Consider the following 20,527-nt stretch of genomic DNA (forward strand, 5'->3'; position numbering starts at 1 on the left):
ATTACTACTTATTTGGCATCATACGCCATGGGTTTATATTCTGTTTACGACATTTAACACTTTTCAAGGCATAGTACGCTATCGACCACATACGCGCCAATAGAATTTCAATTTTAGCATTCCGATTTAAGGTTTAAATTAGATTGCACTTTTGGGAAATGTGACATGTCTTCAAACGAATCATCAAAACTGAATATATTCGTTTTTTTTTTTTGGAAAAACCTTGTAGGTTGGTGTGGCCTGGAAAAAGGTTAAAACTGAGTGCCAATTGAGTGGGGGTAAATAGCTATCGACACAGTCGGCTGGTCACCTTATTACAACATGATAAGGTCTGCCAGTGTTTTGTTATGTTATTAATGTCAAAAATAATATTTCAACTAATTGTATAAACGTATATTTATAAATATTTAACAAATTCGTACAGATTCTCATGAAGTAGACTAGAAAATACAATAAATGTTTGCCTATAAACATTTAAAAGTTATCAAACCTGGTCGACTTCCGGTGCGCATCTCTAGCTTTCAAGTATGTACTTCTTAGTCTGTATGTATGTATTAATTTAGTATACAATAAAAAGTACAACTGAAACTAATAATCTAAGCTCAATTTTTATATCCCAGTCAGATTATCTAACTATAATTTTATTATAAATCCTGATGATGGGTTACTATAGGTAGATTAGATTGGGCAATTTATTTTCATTTTATTTTCTGTGATATAAAAACAGAGATTAAGTCACACGCTTTTCTATCCCGTAAAGAATTGTCCACACAAGTCTATAATAAATTTAACTGCACTCGTTTCGTAGTTGCACTTGCACTCGAAACACAAACCGTCTCGACACATTTCTTTTACTACAATAAGGTTTATTAGAACACAATTCACTGAATGCGCTCATTAAAAATTAATTAATTTATATTAAATAGAATACCTTAGAATTATTTAACATCTGCACAATTCAAGCGTTATTAACTTATTATACAAAAATACTAATTGAATTCTAAAATTAAAATCTAGAGATTGCAGAAATATAATGTTTTTCACACAACGCGTTCCGCACAGCGTCTCAAAGTTTGCTTAGGTTGCACGTAACGAGTATAAGCTTTGAGACGGGTCTATTAGCAGAGTGATCTGGACTTGATACATGGCAATAAGTGCCCTACAAAAATACACTCTTACCCCCCTTATTCATGAAACTTTACAAGCTTCAAATAGTTAATTTATGTTTTATCACTTTCTTACAAATACATAAGTCAAAATGGCAGATTAAGACAAACGATTAATAGCTAATTGAGGCTTGTAGGGCGTTTATGATTAACGCCATATTTTAACTAGTCCAGTCTTGCAACTATCCACGTGCCGCCTACCTACCATGCAATATTTTATTAAGGAAATTTGAATCTAGTTGCATAGTAATTGGGTTGAATTTCATTTGTCCGAAAATTCAACGTGACAGAAGGAATCTTAATTTGTATGTCTTAACCTCGTGAGGGCCACCGTACAAAGTTCTCCTATTTTTAATTTAAACCTTTTTCTATAGTACATTGGGATGAATTTTGTTTGTTAAAGAAAGCAATTAAACAAAAGAAATGCAACTATTTGGTTTATGAAAGGTTCTAATTAGATTGAAACGGAGTGTACATTGAAATACACATAGGGCCTTAATAGGATATAAGAAAAATTCAAATTCCATTTAAACAGTGTGTACATTGTAATGCACATTAGGCGGCACGAGTCTATATTAGTTCACTACTTTTAAACTCCGAGCAATAAAGTTCAAATCACTTGACGGTACCTGCCGCGATTTCCTTAAACTCTAAACACTTTGACCCTGTGGCCTTTAAACAGTAATTTGTCTTTTATCTTAGTTATAAGTTCACTTCACGTCACTATGAGATGATGAGAGAGTAGGGGTGGTCTATGTGGCCGTACTGGATGGCCAGGAGGGTGTCCTTTAGCCGCTGGAACACGGGCTGGGACTGGTGCATGGTGGGGATGTGGATGTTGTCCTCGAGGAAGCCGATCCGGCTGACGGGGCTGATCACCGCCGCCGTACCCGCGCCGAACATCTCCAGTAGCTGTTCATGACAAACAAACAAACAAATAAATAAAATGCGCTTATTTCGAACGATCATTGCACTATGTGCTGTGGTGTCATTTTGGTCTAAAGTCGACTCCATAAGTAGGCGGACTAGGTTGACAAGTCAATATGCACAAATGTTTGGTCAGTGTTGCTCATTTCGATATTACGAGTATCAAAAAAGTATGCAATGCAGGCTACCACGAGAATTCACCACTAGGGGCGCTACTGTCGCGCGACGCGGCCAGTTCAAAATTCAAATGTCAATTAAGTACATATTTTAAGGTATTTTAAGATTGTTCGTAGTTATTTTGAAAATTGTGCAATCTCACAGTATTAACGTCAAACATATTATTATAGGATAAAAATATTGTAATTAGATCAATGTTTTAGCAATGTACAAAGGCCAGCCCAAAAAGAACAAATTTTCGCACAAGCTGATTAAATTGTCAATTCAATTGTGTGGTGTGGACGCAAAAATTTAAGTGGGATTGGCAATCCCACGATTCGATTGTAAAGGCCAGTCCAGACCGGACAATCAAATTGACAACTTTGATAGAAATTAAATTAATATCAATCTCATCTAGCATCCGCGGGTACAAAATTTATTTACTAACTAGATTTGTGGTGAGAGTCGAGCGCTCGAAATGAAAAAACTTGCCCGCGAACGTGCATACTAGTGTCGAAAATTGTAATTTCGTCCATTCCATCTTACTTTTGTGATGTTCATAAATCGAAATCGTTTATATACCTCTTTATAAGAATCACATTTAATGTGATAGCACAGAATAACTAATAGTACTACCGTACAGAAAATTCACTCCTTCACAACTTATAACCGCGCACGAACCGTGAATCTTCTTTGCGCGCCGCAGTTTTATGACCGAGCTGCGAGTGTCGGCACGGGGTTGTCACTTGACAAGTTTTTGGACCTCAATACCTACAGATTTATTATTTTTAAGATAAATATGTAGGAATTACAAACGTTGATTCGGTAAACATATTTTTTTATCCGGAGATAGTATGTCTGATTCTTACGGAAGTAGGTATGCCACAGAAGTACTTATTCCTTTGAAAATATGTCGGTCAATATAGTCCGGAATTTAAAAAAATGTTATTTCTGCTTCCTTGTTCTTCCGTTTATTCAGACATCCGTAAACAGAACAATATCTATAGATTTAGGTTTCGAAGGCATTATGTATTTTCAATTTTGCGCGAGTCGAGCGGCAGCCCATTGCCATATGCCTGCCCGGGAGGCGAGACGGCCAAATGTACCTAAACTGCGAAGTGACACCCCCCCTGGTGATAGTGCAATATTTTATCGACGAATACCCGTGACTATTTTTTTCGCCTAATTTTGGAGTCTTTTTGATGTGCCTTTATTGTACCGGTACAAAGGCGAACTTATCCGTAAGGAAGCTCATCCAGCTAACCTTCGATAACGACTGTTATTTGTTCCATTGTGTTACACGCAACACAATGGAATCAATTAACTTAAGATTAATAACAAGCCGTTAACTACGTACAATTTATTTCCAATTGACCCTCATGTTCGATTTAAAAATATGAAGATTAGCCTTTCCTCATATTTTTATCGTCTCGCTCGCGCCATTACATGTACGGACAAGTACGAGCGAAATGCATGATAACTAAATGACATCAGTTAGTAATAATTCTGATGTCAGTGTAACGTATGCGGAGTCAAATCTGGACAAAGTTTTGAACATGTAAAAAGTAAACAAAAAATTAAACTGAAATTATATCCAACTGCCGGTTTAAAGTCTATATATCTGTCAATTAATCCGGTAAGTTTCATGGGCATTGGATTCTTTCTCTTGAAATTGTGGTCAATCTAGAAGAACACCATCGCGAAACTGTATGTAATTTCTCCAGTACTATTTCCCTATGGCCGAAAGCGAAGATAGTGGAACATTTTGTGGAAGTGAGTTAGAAGTAACGATATGTTTATAATATTTTTACATCCTTGTTTTTTTTTAAACTACGGCTATAAAGTCTGGTTCAGGTAAACCTTCCAGCATTAGCCAGTTTCCTGGGAGATCGATTGAAGAAAATGACGGCCCGCTGAGTCACAAAATCTTACAGAGGTCATGAGATTATTCAAATGTGGCAGTAAAACTGTTTAAAAATATCTTGAAGATATAGTCATCGGCAAACATCCAAGAAAAGTTAAGGTCACCGTATCCGAAAATAAAAACAAATAACTGAAAATGTGGGTACGTCATACCGACCAAAATGTGTAAAAAACAGCTGTTTTTGCGTAATGGGATTTATGGGGGACTAATCATATGTCACTTAAAATGGAAATTTATGGCAAGGTAACTATTATTTTAAGAACACCAATGGTTTATCGGACGAGAATGTGAAATATGTCGAGCATACGAAGTTTCCTAAAAAAGTTTTCCTAAGGAAGATAAAATTTAACGTTGGTAAAATGAACATTATTAAAATACATGAAAATTTATGAAAAGTAACCATGTTGTTTTTATTTAATACGACATTGAATTTTGTCCAGATTTCACTCCGCATACGTTACGTTCGAATAGGGGATATTACTGCAATGTTCTGCCACCAGAGTGAGGCACTAGCCTTTTAAGTAAACCACAGAGTAATTTATACGTACTGTACCTTTAACAGGTTTTTGACAAGTTTCAGGGATAATAAAATATGACATTGATGAATCAAGGTTGTTTGTTTACAGAGGACCTACTGGAAAACGCGAATCCGAAATTTCGCTATCTGCCTCTTTATCGCTCGAATATGCAAGAGTGACAGAGATGTTAGATAACGAAATTAATTTTGATTTTCTTGTTTCGCTATAGACCCTCAGATTGTGGTAGTGGCGCCCCCTACGCAGAGTTTCGCGTAATATTCCCTATTGGCCTGAGTGTTTTACGAATATAGAACTCACCCTTCCCTGTTTGTTGAGACTGATGACTCGGTCCATGGTGATGACCTCCTCCTTGACGACCAGGTCTTCCCACTGGCTGGCCAGCTCGAGGATGGAGCGGCGCGTGATGCCCGGCAGGATCAGCCCGTTCAGGGGCGGCGTGCTTAGCTGCTTGTCTACGAGTAACGACTAATATTGTTTTATAACACTTTAAACTCTCGTGTTATGTACACATAATTAATGTCATTAACGGGTCTAACGCGATTAAATCAATTGACATTTTGCTGGGACGTAAGTCTTCCGTGACCACAGCTAATGCAACCTAGCTGAAACATCGGAGAAAAAGTAATATAATGAAATTTAATCGCGTTAGATCCGTTAATGACATTCATTAAATATTGTTTTATATACTACAAGGGGTTATCAGATTTCGTTCATGGGTATATTCAATTTATTCGTTGCGCATTACAAAAATAATGGTCATCAGGCAACACAATATTTATAACACAAACGTACTCAAAATGAATATGTGTGTTACTTAGGTATATTGAAACATTGAAACATTACACCTCTTTGAAAAAATTGAAACGTAACAGATAATCATAGATAGTTAGAAATTGTTACGATGTCCGAAGTCCGAAATTAATTCTGAGCGTTTTTTGTTTCGACGCTGGCCGCTTAACCCTTTAACGGCAAGATGTTTGCGGTCAGACAACTCAGATTTTTTTTTCTCAATAAACGCGTTGTTTTAATTTTTAGTTCGCATTGGACATATACTCGTACCAATCTACGAAAAAAAGAAGAGCTGATAAGTTATTCCAATCTCTTGTAAAATGTTAATAGGACTGCAATGTTCTGCCGCCAGAGTGCAGCACTAGTGCACATACTAAATCATAGAGTAACTTATACATACTAGGCCTTAAACAGTTTTTTGACAAGGTTTCACTATGACATTGATGCAATAAGGCGGTTTGTTTACAGGTAACCTACCGACAAACGCGAAAATCGAAATTTCGTTATCTGCCTCTCTATCGATCGAATAGGCAAGAGTGATAGAGAGGCAGAAACCAAACTTTCGGGTTTCGCGGTAGGGCCTGTGATTGTGCTAGTGACGCCCTCTATGCAGAGTTTTACGTAATATTCCCTATTCTTTGGCAAGGATTTTTGAGATATTTGGATATTGCCTACATTTGAACAAAAATACTGTCCGCGCGCCAATTCCGTGCATTCGGAGGTCGAGGAAGTGGGAGGGTGTGCGCAGCGCCCGTACGTACTAAATGACACTGCAGAAGGGTAAAGCCAAGGCGAAGTCTGGTATTTCTGATGAAACTCTGTTATTTTACGTACCGATATCGGCCGGTGACGTCTGCCGTTATCGATGTTACTGACCCCTAGACGCCCGGCTACATCATTTGCCTTGTAAATAATGTGTCATGCAGATCATTACGTTAAAAGGGCACTCTCACGTGATCCGTCTGCCTCTTCAAACTACTTTTCCCTTTTTTCGAGGATCGTGATGCTGTTACACATATATATGTAATGTTTCAATGTTTAAAGTAAGTAAAATTGTTTTCGATAATCTTACGAACTTCGTGCCAAAATACACAAACAGGGCTTATTTTCTCGCTACCGATAACGAACCAGATGTATCCGGTCAGAGGTCTCGGTGCCGGGTAGCTTTTAGATAAGATGACAATATCGGTCACGCGGTAAAGCGGTGGAGTTTATATTAAATCTCGCCCTCGAATACAATATGTAATCATTGACTGATTATGATGATTAATGTATACAATTGACATTAGAAATAACTGGCATTGAAACGTCTTTCAACTTGTCATTTAAATAGCTGCTACTAAAAAGCTTACAGAACGAACACTCGGTAAGAACTCATTATAAATGGAAATATCTCGTATAAGTTTGTTATCATTAACATTGTCATTGTTTTAAGCAGAAGTCGATTTGTACAAAACGTTTGTGAGGGCCTCTATTGTTTCCCATATAGTCTTAAGTCATAATGTATTGTTTGTCCACATTTTCGTTAGTCATAATTTGGTTTTTCTCATAAACGCGTAACTTTTCAGGATTGCCATAAAACACACGTAACCTAACCTATCTATAGGATAACCTGAGGAAAATCCTGAAGAGTTAACGGTTTCAGAATGATGACTAATGATAATATGACAATCATTACATTATGACTTTCGATAATTATGTCAAACAAAGGGACCCCCGTTTGTAATGTGATTTGTACAAAAATTTGATGTTTTACATGATTTGGAGTAAGTATTTAGGTAGGTACTGGAGGCGATTACGGCACCTTTATAAGCACTATTAAAATCATCAGCCTTTTAATAATGATGTTGTTATTTATAATTATTATAATTAAGGTACCTTAACCAATCAAATCAGCTACACTTTATAAAACGTCAAAACGATTTGTTATAGTTAAAGTTCTTATTATGTGTTACGAAGATGGTGACGTCACAATGGAAAACCCGTTTAGTGGGATTTGATTATTTTAAGATTACATCTTGTTTTTTTCTATGTATGTATTTCCGTAAATTTGATTTCATGGGCGCTGTGATACAATATTTCCCATATTCATAAAACTCAGCAAAGTACATTAAATTGTCTCTTTCTAATAAACACAAATGTCAAAATGAGAAATAAAGACAAACGATTATTAATAGCTTGTTAGATCTGCCAGACGTTTATAAATAACGCGTTATATGCGAAGTAAAACGAGTGAATTCAGGATTTACCTCCATTCTCGTTGATGTAGACCATGAAGATGTTCATGGCGCCGACCTCCGTGAGCTGGTGGTCGGGGCCGAACAGCCACAACACCTGGTGGTGGCCGAGCTGCGCGGCGCGCGTCGTGGCCTCTGCAATGCAATCACACAAGACGGTCAATCAACAAGTTACGAACCGGCTGTATCTGGATAACGTATTAAACAAACACCTCCTATCTGGCGTAACAAATAATTTAACGGAATTGTTGATAAAATAATAAGTTGCTTGCAAATCAATTTATCAACAGTTCTATGTATTTAAAATGCTTTTAGCCGCTTTTATTACAGTTTCTTCTATTCAAAACAAATGATAAAATAACACCGATATGCAAAACTTAGAGATTTCAGCGCGTGTAAGGGTGGTATTACACCTGTCCAATGTGTATTTGCATCTCTCATTTTGCTTAGTGAGAGAGTGAGACGCAATGCACATTTCACCAAGATATTGGACAGGTGCAATAGCAACCTAACCGACGGGTGAACTAAACGACATGCAAATTTAAACTTTAATAATGAATAATAAGTTTCATTTTTATTAGAGGCCAATAAGAGGCGCTTAGACTGAGCTTGTAACGACAACTTTTAAGGAATCATGCCAGTGATATAATAATGTCAGTGTGACTCAGTGATATAAAGGCTAAAAGTGATAAATTATCTTATCCCTCCTGTGTAGGTATATTAATTATACAAGCGGAAAGGAATATTAAACTATATTCGTAGGTATTGAGAAACTAAGGCTAACCTAACATTCACTTAACGGAATTGAATCACGTACAGATGTAGTGCATAATTGTTTGCCTTCGTATTTTCACAGAAACGCAGGAACGTGTTATAACATGCTATTTCAGTCAGGCACAGTACATAAAGTATTGAGGTTGACTAAAGTAGCATGAAAAATACGAACGTTTCCGAGAAAATATGATAGGGATTGGAGTTGCTTGTCGACCGTCATCTTGGTGATATGTCTGGTTTTTTTTTTTGTTTTTGCTCATGAACGTTGTTTAAAGTGTAGGTAATACTGATAGCTTATTATTTATTATGCAGTAAACTAATGTGCAAGTGTGCGGATAATAAAGAATTAATCTAGATACAAGTTTATTTACCGTTCTGGCGTCAACGCCAGGTAGCTCCACGTGGCCCTTGTATAGTCCTGCTATCGCTTTACTAGAGCTAATAACCGTACACTGTCTTGTACTAACCGTACAATATTCGTCTATACTCTATATTATAGCTCCTTATACCTTGACACTGGCTAAATTGTCCCAATGGACTGAAGCTATTTAATTAGAATGCTGAAAAACATATTTTGTAAGTGTAAATATGCGAAACAAATTAATTAAGGCGGTTCCCTGAATCAGAAGGCGAAAAATCTCCTTATATGATCATGTTTTTTTAAGAGGCGTTGATATTCGTAGATGTGGAAAAAATATATGTAGTTCTTGACTATATTATCTTTAATAACATAGCTTCCGATACACGAATTATGACACTTCGCTCGATACAATTAATTCCCAAAGTAACCTCTAACTCGGACTTTTAATCAAACTTTACTCGGTTATTTATTATGTGATACTATAAACAAAAAAAGAAGAAAAAACAATCTTTACTTAAATAGTAATTTCATAGCTTTCGAATTTCGATATTGTAAGGTAACGTTTTTAAAATAAATAAAAATCGACAAAATTCGATCAAAATTTGACACTTGTATTTTTATATTGCAAAAACGGGCGATTAGAGCTATTTATAATTTGGGATGTAGGGTCTCCTTAAGAGACAAATTTGGAGAATTAGGCATTTTGACATTTGCGTCGCAATACATTTATGAAAATCTATTATATGTGCAAAAAATAAACACATGTTTAAGAAATATTGCGACATACACAACAGAAATACAAGAAACAAAGAGAAACTTGTACCTACTATAACTAGACTTCAGAAGATAAGTAAATTTTTCATTGGCCAATGTGTTCGTTTTTACAACAAAATTCCTTTGGATATTCAAAGTTTGCCATTAAATGAATTTAAATCGGTCATTAAACGAAAGTTGTGCAAAAATGGATATTATAAAATATCAGACTATTTAGAAGACGTTAACCCTTGGAGTTAATAAGTATGTGCATAGTGTAACATAGATAATGTTATTTAATATTTAATTTTTAAGTAAATACAATTGTTTGACGTCATAAAGAGATTGTAAAATCCTATTATGAAAATAAACGATATGATATGATATGACTTGGCGCGCATGATCTTTCCCGTTCTTTCTTACGAAATGTGACAGTGACAGCGGCAAACCGATGGAACGGCCTTAAAGATATTTATAATAATGCCCAGTATCATGTAACTGCAAACGCCAACAATCGGAGCGCGTTCCGTCGTGAGAAAGTCCCACAGAAAAGTTGTCAAACCTGACCGTGATCCACGCCACCACCAAAGAGTGTGGATGTTCAAAAACTGTATTTATTTTTTATTTCACCATTAGACATTTATTACGTACTAAAAATATTATTACACGACATAAAGTATATATACTTATTACTTATTATATAAATAAAATGTTATAAAATAAGAATAAGAATAGAATAAAGATTATTTATTTACAGCTAAAGGTTACAGACATTCCAGGGGTGCCTGTATCGCGGGGAACCAATTACAATTTAAATATTAGACTTGTTACAATTACAAACTATCATTTAGTAAGAAACTACTAACTACAAACTAAGGCTTAATCTAGACACAATATTGAAACTAAATTTTGTTAAATATGGCTTCTGTCTCGGCATAATTTTGTGAGTGCAGCAGTTTGAAAAGCAGTGTTTTTGCTTCCATTTGTGTGCAATCCCTGAGGTTACATAGTTTATTTATAGGATTGTATGTAGACGCCCTGATGCGTTCCCCAAAAAGTTTGCCAAAAGCTGAATTTACTCTTGGAACGGGTAAATTGAAGACGCGTTTTTGTGATAATATATTATACTCCTTTGATACTTTAGACGATTTATGTGTTTGTAAGCAAATTTTGTGGATAAACAGTTGACGAACAGATAGAACTTTAGCCTGAGCAAAGAGATCAGCAATTGCAAAACGGAAAGGTTTTTTGAACATTACTTTCAAGACTGAACGCTGCGCTCTTTCAATTTCTAACATGGTAGTCTTTGCTGCACTGCCCCACACTGCAATGCAGTAACAGGTTATAGACTGGCACAGTGCGACGTAGACCAGTTTTAGCAAAGATTCATCTGCAGAATGACGAAGTTTCTTAAATATATAAATAGATTTTCTAATTCTACCAGAGAGTTTGTGAATGTGATGTTTAAAGTTTAAGTTTTCATCTACAAACAGACCAAGGTATTTTATAATGTCAGCGCGCTGGATACTATCACAGTTACAGTTACAGAGATTATCCGGAAACTCAGTACATGAGTGAATCTTTATGGTGGGCTCGAAGGATGGTTTTGTCAAGGCAGTTTTATGAAAACATAAAAATTTTGTTTTATCACTGTTAATGGTCAGAAGGTTGGCACGAAACCAGTGCGATGCCATTTGCATACCTCTTTCAGTGACAGCAACTAAATTCTCCCAATTAGTATCGTTGAACAGTATGACGGTGTCATCAGCGTAACATATAATCTCAGAATTTGGGATTTTAAGATTAAGAATATCGTTAATATAGATTGTAAAAAGTGTCGGGCCGAGAATGCTACCCTGAGGAACCCCGAACCCGATGTGCTCATAGTCACTGTTAAAATACGATATATCACTAAAGTTCTTTTTAATTATTTGGCTGAATGGAACTATCATTGCCACGTTGATTGTTTGAAACAGAAAAAAACTGGACAAGTGCGAGTCGGTCTCTCCCACCGTGGGTTCCGTACTTTTTAGTATTTGTCGTTGTAGCGGCAACAGATACATCATCTGTGAAAATTTGAACTGTCTGTAGTGTCTGTAGTGTGTAGTGTCTGTAGTGTCTAGCTGTCACGGGTCATGAGATACAGCCTGGTGACAGACAGACGGACAGTGGACTCTTAGTAATAGGGTCCCGTTTTTACCCTTTGGGTACGGAACCCTAAAAATGAGAGTTTAAAATGTTAAACCGGCGCCCGCTTTTTGCATTCAAAAATTTAGTTGTATCAAAATTGTAACCGTAAGTGTTTTTGTATGAAATCAGTTATTGTGATTAATTACTGCATTGTATTTATCATCGCTGCCAACAAACTGTCTACAGTTTGGCGAAACTTTTGTATACCTAGACCTTCATTCGGAAAGAAAGAAAGGGAATCGATCATAAAGTGAGAAAATATACCTACAACTTACGGATCAATCATACTGGGTCGTTCGCCACATACAAATTTTGCATCTGGTGGGCGACCCAGAGTGATTGAGCCAGTATGCTGGTTGCAATTATTGCAACAATATTAGGGAGCGTGCATGAACCATAGGGACAGGGGCCCTGTTTATTAACGAGAAGTGTAACGCCAAGTTTTACATTTTGACTTAGGCCACTAGATGGCAGATCCTACAATGCACATGGAAGCGTGTGCTACTTGTAGGGCTGGCGATGGCGCTTACGCCATTATAAACGATGCTCCGATATGAATACAATGCTGTGCGACGCTGTGCGGCGTAAGCGCCATCGACAATAAGGTCCCTTTTCATAGAAAGTGCCCCATATTAGCATGCTTGAGTTTGGCCGCATATTCAGGTGTAAGTGTAAGGCTAAGGTGAAATTTTGCAAACGTACTGACACACGTGGCGTCCCACAAGAGGCACCGACCCTTCTGCCATGGAACCAATGTGAGCCCGTCCGGCCTTTTGCCATCAATTGATATGTGACGTTTTCAAGCAAAAGGTATTGTCGCTTAACATAAGGACGAAAATTGCTTGTATCTTGATACGAAAAACCTGTCAGAGCGTCCTTATGGCAAGCGACAATGTGGTACCTTTTGCTTGAAAATGATACATATAGACTACTAAACTTCTTACAAAACATACCTATGCTATTCTTACGCGTCACAAACAAACATAAAAATATATGCAATAATTGTGTAATTAAGTGAGATAAGAAGGTCAAATTATTCACGAAACTAAAGTTAAAGCGTTAAAGTTTGCGATTCAGGTCAGACACTCCAAGCCAACGCGCACGGCCACGGTTAGTAACAAGGTTCTCACCTATCGTGGGTCCGTAGTTGGAGCCCACCTTCCTGTTGCCGACGCCGCCGGGGAAAGCGCGCACCACGTTGGGGTCCGCAAAGATGGACACGGCGCCGTCGGTGCTCGTCTTGTAGTACGCGCTCACCGGGCTCAGCACGACGAACAGCAGCGCCGACTCGGGCGCCATCACGCCAAAAGTCGCCTGGGGATAAACACAAATTATTCAAATTTTTGTTATTATTTCGTGGTTTTATTATACTGCCACGCAACTAGGTTTTGAGAAGTAACGGCTGTGTGTAACCAGGGGCCCATTTCTCGAACGATATTAGTGTAATTAGTGGGTTGTCATGGCAACTCATACGATTTGACAGTTCGTGGACTAATAATATTAGTCTAATACCGTTCGAGAAATGGGCCCCTGGAGCATATATATGTGTATACTAATAGCAACACTCTTATCTGACCATCGATGGACCTTATATGTTTGCAATAAGGGTCACTAACTGTCAGCGAACAGTGGGGACGATGGTAAAGCCTGACCAGGAATATATGATCACGCGCCATGTTGCGGAATTTCACTGGAACAATTTTTTTCATACTAGGTATACTGAACTGTCACCCTATATAGGTATATGAGAATAACAGCGCCCTCTTGACAATGTAGGCCAAGCAATAAGAAGGTATAGAGGGAAATGCAAGGAACACAATTTTTAACTTCGTAGCTTTGTTTGGACTAGTTAGATGAAAATATCAAAAGTCCCCGGCCGTAACCCTGGTGCTGGTGGGGGAGAGGGGGGTTTGAAGGTTCCACTTTTCGGTTTTTCGATTATATCTCGACAACTATGCGTCTGAGCGACTTGGCCACTTATACAAAATTAAAAGAGATTTAATTTGTTACAAGTTTTATTCAGTCAAGTTTATCGATATCTTGTATAGTTTTTGAGATATCCGCTCTTGAAGGTTTATTTAGGGCTCTCATTTTTATCTTGATTATCTACATCAGTAAAGCTGCTAGGCCGGGTTTGGTAACGTTTTCGTATAAATCGGGGGTGCTGAATTCATTTATGGTATCAACAATACACCTTTCCGAAGTAAAAACATATAAACTTCAAACAAATAACTTTTTTTAACTCCTCTTCACGCTTAAACCGCTGAACCGATTTAGTTGAAATTTGGTAAATAGGTGTTTTAAGTCCCGAGACAGGATATAATATAGTTTTTATCTCAAAAATCATACTTTGAAGGTGTGAAATTCGGTGTGAGGGGAATTCAGCTTCTTCGCCGACGTTGAATTCCTGAGGTTAATACTGTTTGAATTTAGGTTTGAAGTCATGTTTGGTATCATTATCAACTAAATCAAACATGTAGACCATCCCAAATATTATTTAAATAGGTTCAGCGGTTATTGATTCCCCATACAAATTTCCACCCCACTTTTCACACCCTTAAAATATGATTTAGGTTATAAAAACTATCCTATGTACTGTCCCGGGACTCAAACCATCTCTGTACCAAATTTTAACGAAATCGGTTCGGCGGTTTAAGCGTAAAGAGGAGTTTTATAAAAAATCGTTTTTTTAAATTTTGTTTTTACTTAGGAATGGTGTATTGTTGATACCATAAATGAATTCAGCACCCCCGATTTATACGAAAACGATCCCAAACCCGGCCTAGCAGCTTCACCGATGTTGATAATCAAGATAAAAATGAGAGCCCTAAATAAACCTTGAAGAGCGGATATCTCAAAAACTATACAAGATATCGAAAAACTTGACTGAATAAAACTTGTAACAAATTAAATCTCTTTTCATTTTGTATAAGTGGCCAAGTCGCTCAGACGCATAGTTTCCGAGATATAATCGAAAAACCGAAAAATGGAACCTTCAAACCCCCCTCTCCCCCAGCACCAGGGTTATGGCCGGGGACTTTTGATATGTTCATCTCCTAACTAGTCCAAACAAAGCTACGAAGTTAAAAATTGTGTTCCTTGCATTTTCCTCTATACTTTTTTTTGGGCATTTATTTCCTGGCCTAATGATCATATATTCCTGGTCAGGCTTTACAATAAATCGATAGCTATGCATTTAGGTTTGTTTTATTTGAGGAATATATACCTCATATGTATTGGTTGTTTTAACTGGGCTCCAACTGTTTCTGAGGTTTGAAAATCTACCTATTTATTTTTTACCTTTTGGTTGACTTAAAAAAAACCAAAAATTTAGTTCAATCGTAGAGAAATATAAGTAAGAAAAGAGTGCTAACTCCATACATCAGTTTTCATACCAAAACGCGAGTTATTTCGTAGTCGGCATCTAGCGTCAAGTAGTGGATTTATCAGTACCGCTGCTTGACACCAGATGTCACGAGTGTCGCGACTGACGTAAAATGTATTGCTAAAACAATGTACAACCGGCATCTAGCGTCAAGTAGTGGATTTATCAGTACCGCTGCATTGCCTTTCAATACAATACCACCACACATTTTATTTTTGTGATGGTTAATAATGCTGCGGGGTGTTTGGTGTGTGTGTTAAGATACATTGGGGACATTCGCGGTAAGTACTGCAGTCGCATAGGAATGAAATTTCGGCATACGATAGATCTAACAATAATATAATTGAAATATGCATTTTTGGTAGGTTTTAGCCAGTCACAACTACAGTTGTGACTGAACATTACAACACACAACAGTTTGAACATTACAGTTGAATAAATATTATTTGCGGACCTTGAACATGACTTCTTTTCAACGACTGCGTCAGTTCATTGTTGATTCAAATGCTAAAATTGCGCAAATAAAGAGTGGCGCTATTTGTTATAAAGGCTATTGTTACAATATCAAGAGTCGTACCTATCCTCTTTTGTGAGTTAGTTTTTGTAGAGTCGAATCATAGTATTAGTATTTCCGTCTAAGTGACTCATAACATCCGTTGTCTTTCTTAATAGCATGTTATGCTGTTAATGTCTAGGCAATATCCATATGGAGCTTTCTCCATAATGTCTAGGCAATAAAGTCGTGTAAACATATTTTCGGTTCTTTATTCTTCTCGATATTTTGAACCTTGACTGTGCTTAATAAAACAGTTGTCGAGATAGAACTAAACTATAGCTAAGTTTTGTTCTTGGGATATTTTGTTATCTTATGTTTTCTTCACATAGGAAGTAAGAAGAGTGTAATTTTTTAAATATTTTTTTATTAAGTAGAGCTTAAGTCAAGTTTTAGTTTTGACTTATGTCTTAAATAGAGCCATTATTTTCCACTGTAAAAAAAGGCGACAAAGATAGGAAAATGCGAATTAAAGTGGCATTATCTTTTCTGGCGCCTCATGCCACGATAGATATTTTAAAATACTGCGATAACAATTTGCTAGTTTTATCGCCTTGTGATAAGCACTGCTTTTTGTATGACAATAAGAAGGCGTGTAAAGATATGTTGCTGAAAGTATATCGAATAAATTAACAATAGGGTACAGGCAAGGTCAGTAATATGTATGAAAGGTGTCATGGAGTAAGCTCGATGATAAAACCACCAATGGCATCATCTCAATAACAAGGTGAAATGGCTTAAACATGTTATCTATTGCATGAGATTATTATTGTTGTTATGTTCTTGATTAAACATGCCATATTAAAAAAAGTGCAGAAAAGGTAATGGATTAATACACGAACGTCTGAAAGCAATTTTTCCGCCAAAACGCCAAAGTACCTAAATACGATATAAAAACAGTTTTCGAGGACAATTAGACAAGGCTGTCAATCAGGCTTTATCAAAAACTAATTGGTTTTGCATAGTTAAGTTGCCGTCATTTTCAACGACTGAGGAGTCGTGTGCTGTCTCTCATACAAGACGCCCACGAGTTCTACTTAATCCAATCCATTGAAATAAGGTGAACAGTGTATGCATATTTTAACCTTGATTAATAAAAACACCTATCTAGTAAATGTATTGGACAAAATAGATAGTAAAATAAGCTTACCTCGGTTGCTATAAGCGTTGGTCGAATATATAGAGTGGAGGATTCAGAATGTGGCACCCACTCTTGGTCAATTTGTATGAGTCTTTTCATGCATTTGATGAGTTCCTCTCCGTTGAATATCGGCAGGCCGGAGCGGTGCGCTGCCAGATTCATCCTCTTCATGTTGAGATCAGGCCGGAACAACCGAATTTTGTCATCTACGCCACGGTAGGCTTTCATTCCTTCAAACAACTGCAAGAACAATTTTCCAAATTTTAATGGGTTCCTACAATAATATTTCTCTTTGTCCCTAATAAAGCTGCGAATAAACTGATAAGGCTATTTGTTCACACAGCCATTGCATCCATACGCGCAAGCGCTGTCAGTCTGGAAGGAAGTAGAAGTAAACATCGCTAATACTTGTTCCAATTCTGTATTTTATGCAGTCGAGTTACAGTCCAATTTTGAATGTGTTTTAGGATTTGACCTTATTTCGACTAGTAGTTTACTTACTTGTATTGCGTAGTGAAGAGCCTTCGCAGCAGGATGGATGCTTAGGTTCTCGAAGGGGATGATGTCTGGTTTCTGCCAACCGCCCAGTTGCACTTGGTAGTTGATTTTGAGCATGTGATCCGTGAAGTATTTCCCGAAACCGAGGTCTTTAGCGTCTGGTTTGGGCTGCAGCTGGTACGGCGCTGCTAATTTCACGTGTAAATCTTCATACTGTAACAATTTCAATCAGTTATAAGTAATGGGGTGATATTACATTTAGAAAGAAAATAAATTTATTCAGGACGCTTACAGTATTGCTTAAATGTAATACACTTTTATTAATATAAAACATAAACGTCACTGAAAAGGTCTCCCCTCAGCTTGATGTCAAGTTACCTTGACGCTGGTCTTCCGTGGAGACCTGTCCAAGCGATCGCGTCAGCACGTAAACTTAACTAACATTGGTTAAACTAAATTGAGATCAGAACAGATATAACAAATAGATATTAGGTACCTATTTCAATTTGACTTATTAAGTATATATTAATATCAGCTTATTTAATTTAATTTAATTTATTTATTTGGGAAACATACAGCACATAATAATACAATAGGGTAAAAGATATAGTTAGAACATAGGCCAAAAGAGTTTCCACTTATAGTTAATACAAAATTCCTTTGCTCCGAAAACATATTTGTAAGACTTATTAGTTAACTGAAAATTACTTAGACAAAACTTAAAGTAAAGGTTGGCACTTACAAGTTATCCACTCTTTGAGCAGATTTCTGCAAATTCAGAATATACTTTTTGTTTTTGAAAGACAAAATGGAATGTGTGTTTCTTATGGGCGGCGGTATGTTGTTCCAGCATTTCGTGGCAGAATATCTAAAACTACCACGAAATGCAGTTGTATTGTGCCGTGGGCAGATAAGACGAGTAGCTTCTCTAACATGCCGCTGAGAAAATTGAAATTTTTTAGATAAATATTGGGGTGTCAATGACTTAATAATGCCAAATAGCATACATGCGAAATGCAATGAACGACGTGACTCCATGTTCATCAGCCCGCTGTTATTAAGGTAAGGAGTTATGTGAGTTCTGGAGTTATTTTAGGACACTTCCTACCTAAACAGGGTAAGTTGAAAGCAATAGGTATATACATAGGCAATTCAAACTATTCAGAATGGTGTCAGTAACACAAAAACCCGTCATAACCTAAGAAAAAAAAACAAGACTATATGTACCTATATTATAGGTACATATAAACATATGAGCACAACAATGACGCAATTTATCAAGTGTGTTGTGGCATGGTCGCATTATGAAAACTTTCAACTGATAAGGACATGAATTGAGAATCTTAGAAGTAGGTAAGTAAATAAGCAAAATAAACTATAAACATGATAAAAGGCTCAGAGAAGTTATGTAAACAAGGCTCATTAATGTGCAGTCACCAAATTGGTTCCCGCATCGATTGGTAAAGTATTAATACGAGTAGATACTTTTGGTGTGCGATGGACAGTTAGAACCACAGATTTTAGTCAGTAAATTTTGTTTAACCAACTTTGATAATCAAAATGTCTATTTATGTAATCACACGAGACGTTAAGAGCCACACAAATACCGCCTACCGTAGCCATCATACAATTGATTAATAATGAACAATATTTGATCTGTAATTTGCCAATATTCGTACAGTGATTCTCTTTATGAGCAAGGTTAGCACATGTGTAGATAGAAGATAGAGCAAATAAATAAAATGTGTTAATTAGGAGTGCAGATAAGATACGGTTCTTTTACAAATTTTCCTTAAATCAAATGTTTATCAAACACAAGTCAAGTCCAATGGTATGTTACACGTGAAGGTAACATGACGAAAAGCTTGTGCGAGTGTCACGGTATATCTAGATAGCATTCAAATGGATAGCAGTCATGGTGGGATCTAGTACTGTCGGACTTAGAGTCGGTCGTTATATGGGCTATAAGAATATTTAGAAAGTAGGAAGGCACCAACCTTGAAATATTGTTCAGGTTCTCCGTGAGGGCAGGGCTCGTCGTGCACGGGCGGCGCGTACTCGGGCGCGGCCACGGCAGCCTCCTCTAGCTCCTTGTACCGCAGCGAGGAGCTGCAGCGCCGGACCGTCCGCAGCTTGTGCTGGTTCTCGAAAATCCACTTCACCAACAACTGACAAATTCATATTTTTGTAAAACGATGTTGTACGCACGGCAAAAATAAACTAACGACATAAATGGCGCAGTAAGTGTAGCAGCCAAGATTGTGTAGTTTCTGGACCAAAATAGGTAGGGACTTCATATACAAAATTTACAAGGCCACGAAATGAATATCACTCTGATGAAGCTGAAGGTTATACTAATCGGGGATTGTATTTCAGTTTCATAATGCTCTGATAGCTAAGTATTAAAAGTAAAAAAATAGTATAGGTACCTATATTTCAGTATAGGTACATGCAATGTGAACCTTGTAGCCTGAGTCAAAATTAAATAATTATATCGTCCATGGCAATAAACTCGCTTACCTGACTACGACGGATAGGCATACTTTAAAAATATTTAAAAACAATATGAAAACACTAACACCACAAGAAACCTAAAATTAAAATACTGCAGTTATTTTTGTTACACAAATAAATAATTAAACACTGCTCAATCAGTCTGTCGATTACTTGCTTGGCTTTAACTGACTTCAACCGACTTAAGCACAAACATTTAAAGAGATGATAAGATATGTGGGCTGACCTATGACGTACTGTTCATAATCAACAGAAATTATAAAACATCACTTGATAACGCACTGTTCCCATCAAAATATGATTACGCACTCAGTTCTGAGAAATAAGTCGTAGTTGCGAAAACATGGAAAAAGGTGCCTAGCGGAGTGAGGTCGCGCTAAAGTCTGCGTCAGGTCGCGGCGCGCCGTCTTCACACAAATGAATATGGTAATACGGCGGCGTATCAATGCTCATTTGAGCACACCGACTATCATTTACATTACCAATTATGCCACATAATAATACACGTGGCCCGCGAGGAAAGCAACACTCCCCAATTCAGACAGATTTTACTTAAGTATGTAGTCAACTTGGGCCGCAATTCAGCAAATAATGTAGGTACCTATCGTTCGCCGAATAGA

General features: G+C 37.1%; 1 protein-coding gene across 2 annotated transcripts; it reads right to left on the reverse strand.

The window, feature by feature from the left end:
* Window positions 1–387: 387 nt before the first annotated feature.
* LOC134741523 (branched-chain-amino-acid aminotransferase, cytosolic) lies at window positions 388–20,458 on the reverse strand. 2 transcript variants are annotated; one of them, XM_063674330.1, is made up of 8 exons: window positions 19,914–20,458; window positions 19,391–19,561; window positions 17,397–17,606; window positions 16,905–17,135; window positions 12,947–13,130; window positions 7,751–7,873; window positions 5,010–5,177; window positions 388–2,078 (listed from the first exon to the last, which is right to left on the reverse strand). In XM_063674330.1, exons 1-8 carry the CDS (start codon window positions 19,932–19,934, stop codon window positions 1,882–1,884), a joined length of 1,305 nt encoding a protein of 434 aa, XP_063530400.1. In that variant the 5' UTR covers window positions 19,935–20,458; the 3' UTR covers window positions 388–1,881. The 2 variants fall into 2 exon arrangements, with proteins under 2 accessions (XP_063530400.1, XP_063530401.1); XM_063674331.1 differs by having other exon boundaries at window positions 5,010–5,164; window positions 19,914–20,456.
* Window positions 20,459–20,527: the final 69 nt, after the last annotated feature.

The sequence above is a fragment of the Cydia strobilella genome, chromosome 5 (assembly GCF_947568885.1).
Source record: "Cydia strobilella chromosome 5, ilCydStro3.1, whole genome shotgun sequence".
In the NCBI taxonomy this organism is placed as follows: domain Eukaryota; kingdom Metazoa; phylum Arthropoda; class Insecta; order Lepidoptera; family Tortricidae; genus Cydia; species Cydia strobilella.

Excerpts from the sequence above, each read along its gene's own strand:
- LOC134741523 (XM_063674330.1), bottom strand. The coding sequence starts at position 19,934 with ATGCCTATCCGTCGTAGTCAG. Across the intron at positions 7,874-12,946 it reads CAACTACGGACCCACGATAG|AGGCCACGACGCGCGCCGCG; the intron begins GTGAGAACCTTG and ends ATTGCATTGCAG. Across the intron at positions 5,178-7,750 it reads CTACATCAACGAGAATGGAG|TCGTTACTCGTAGACAAGCA; the intron begins GTAAATCCTGAA and ends AAACAATATTAG.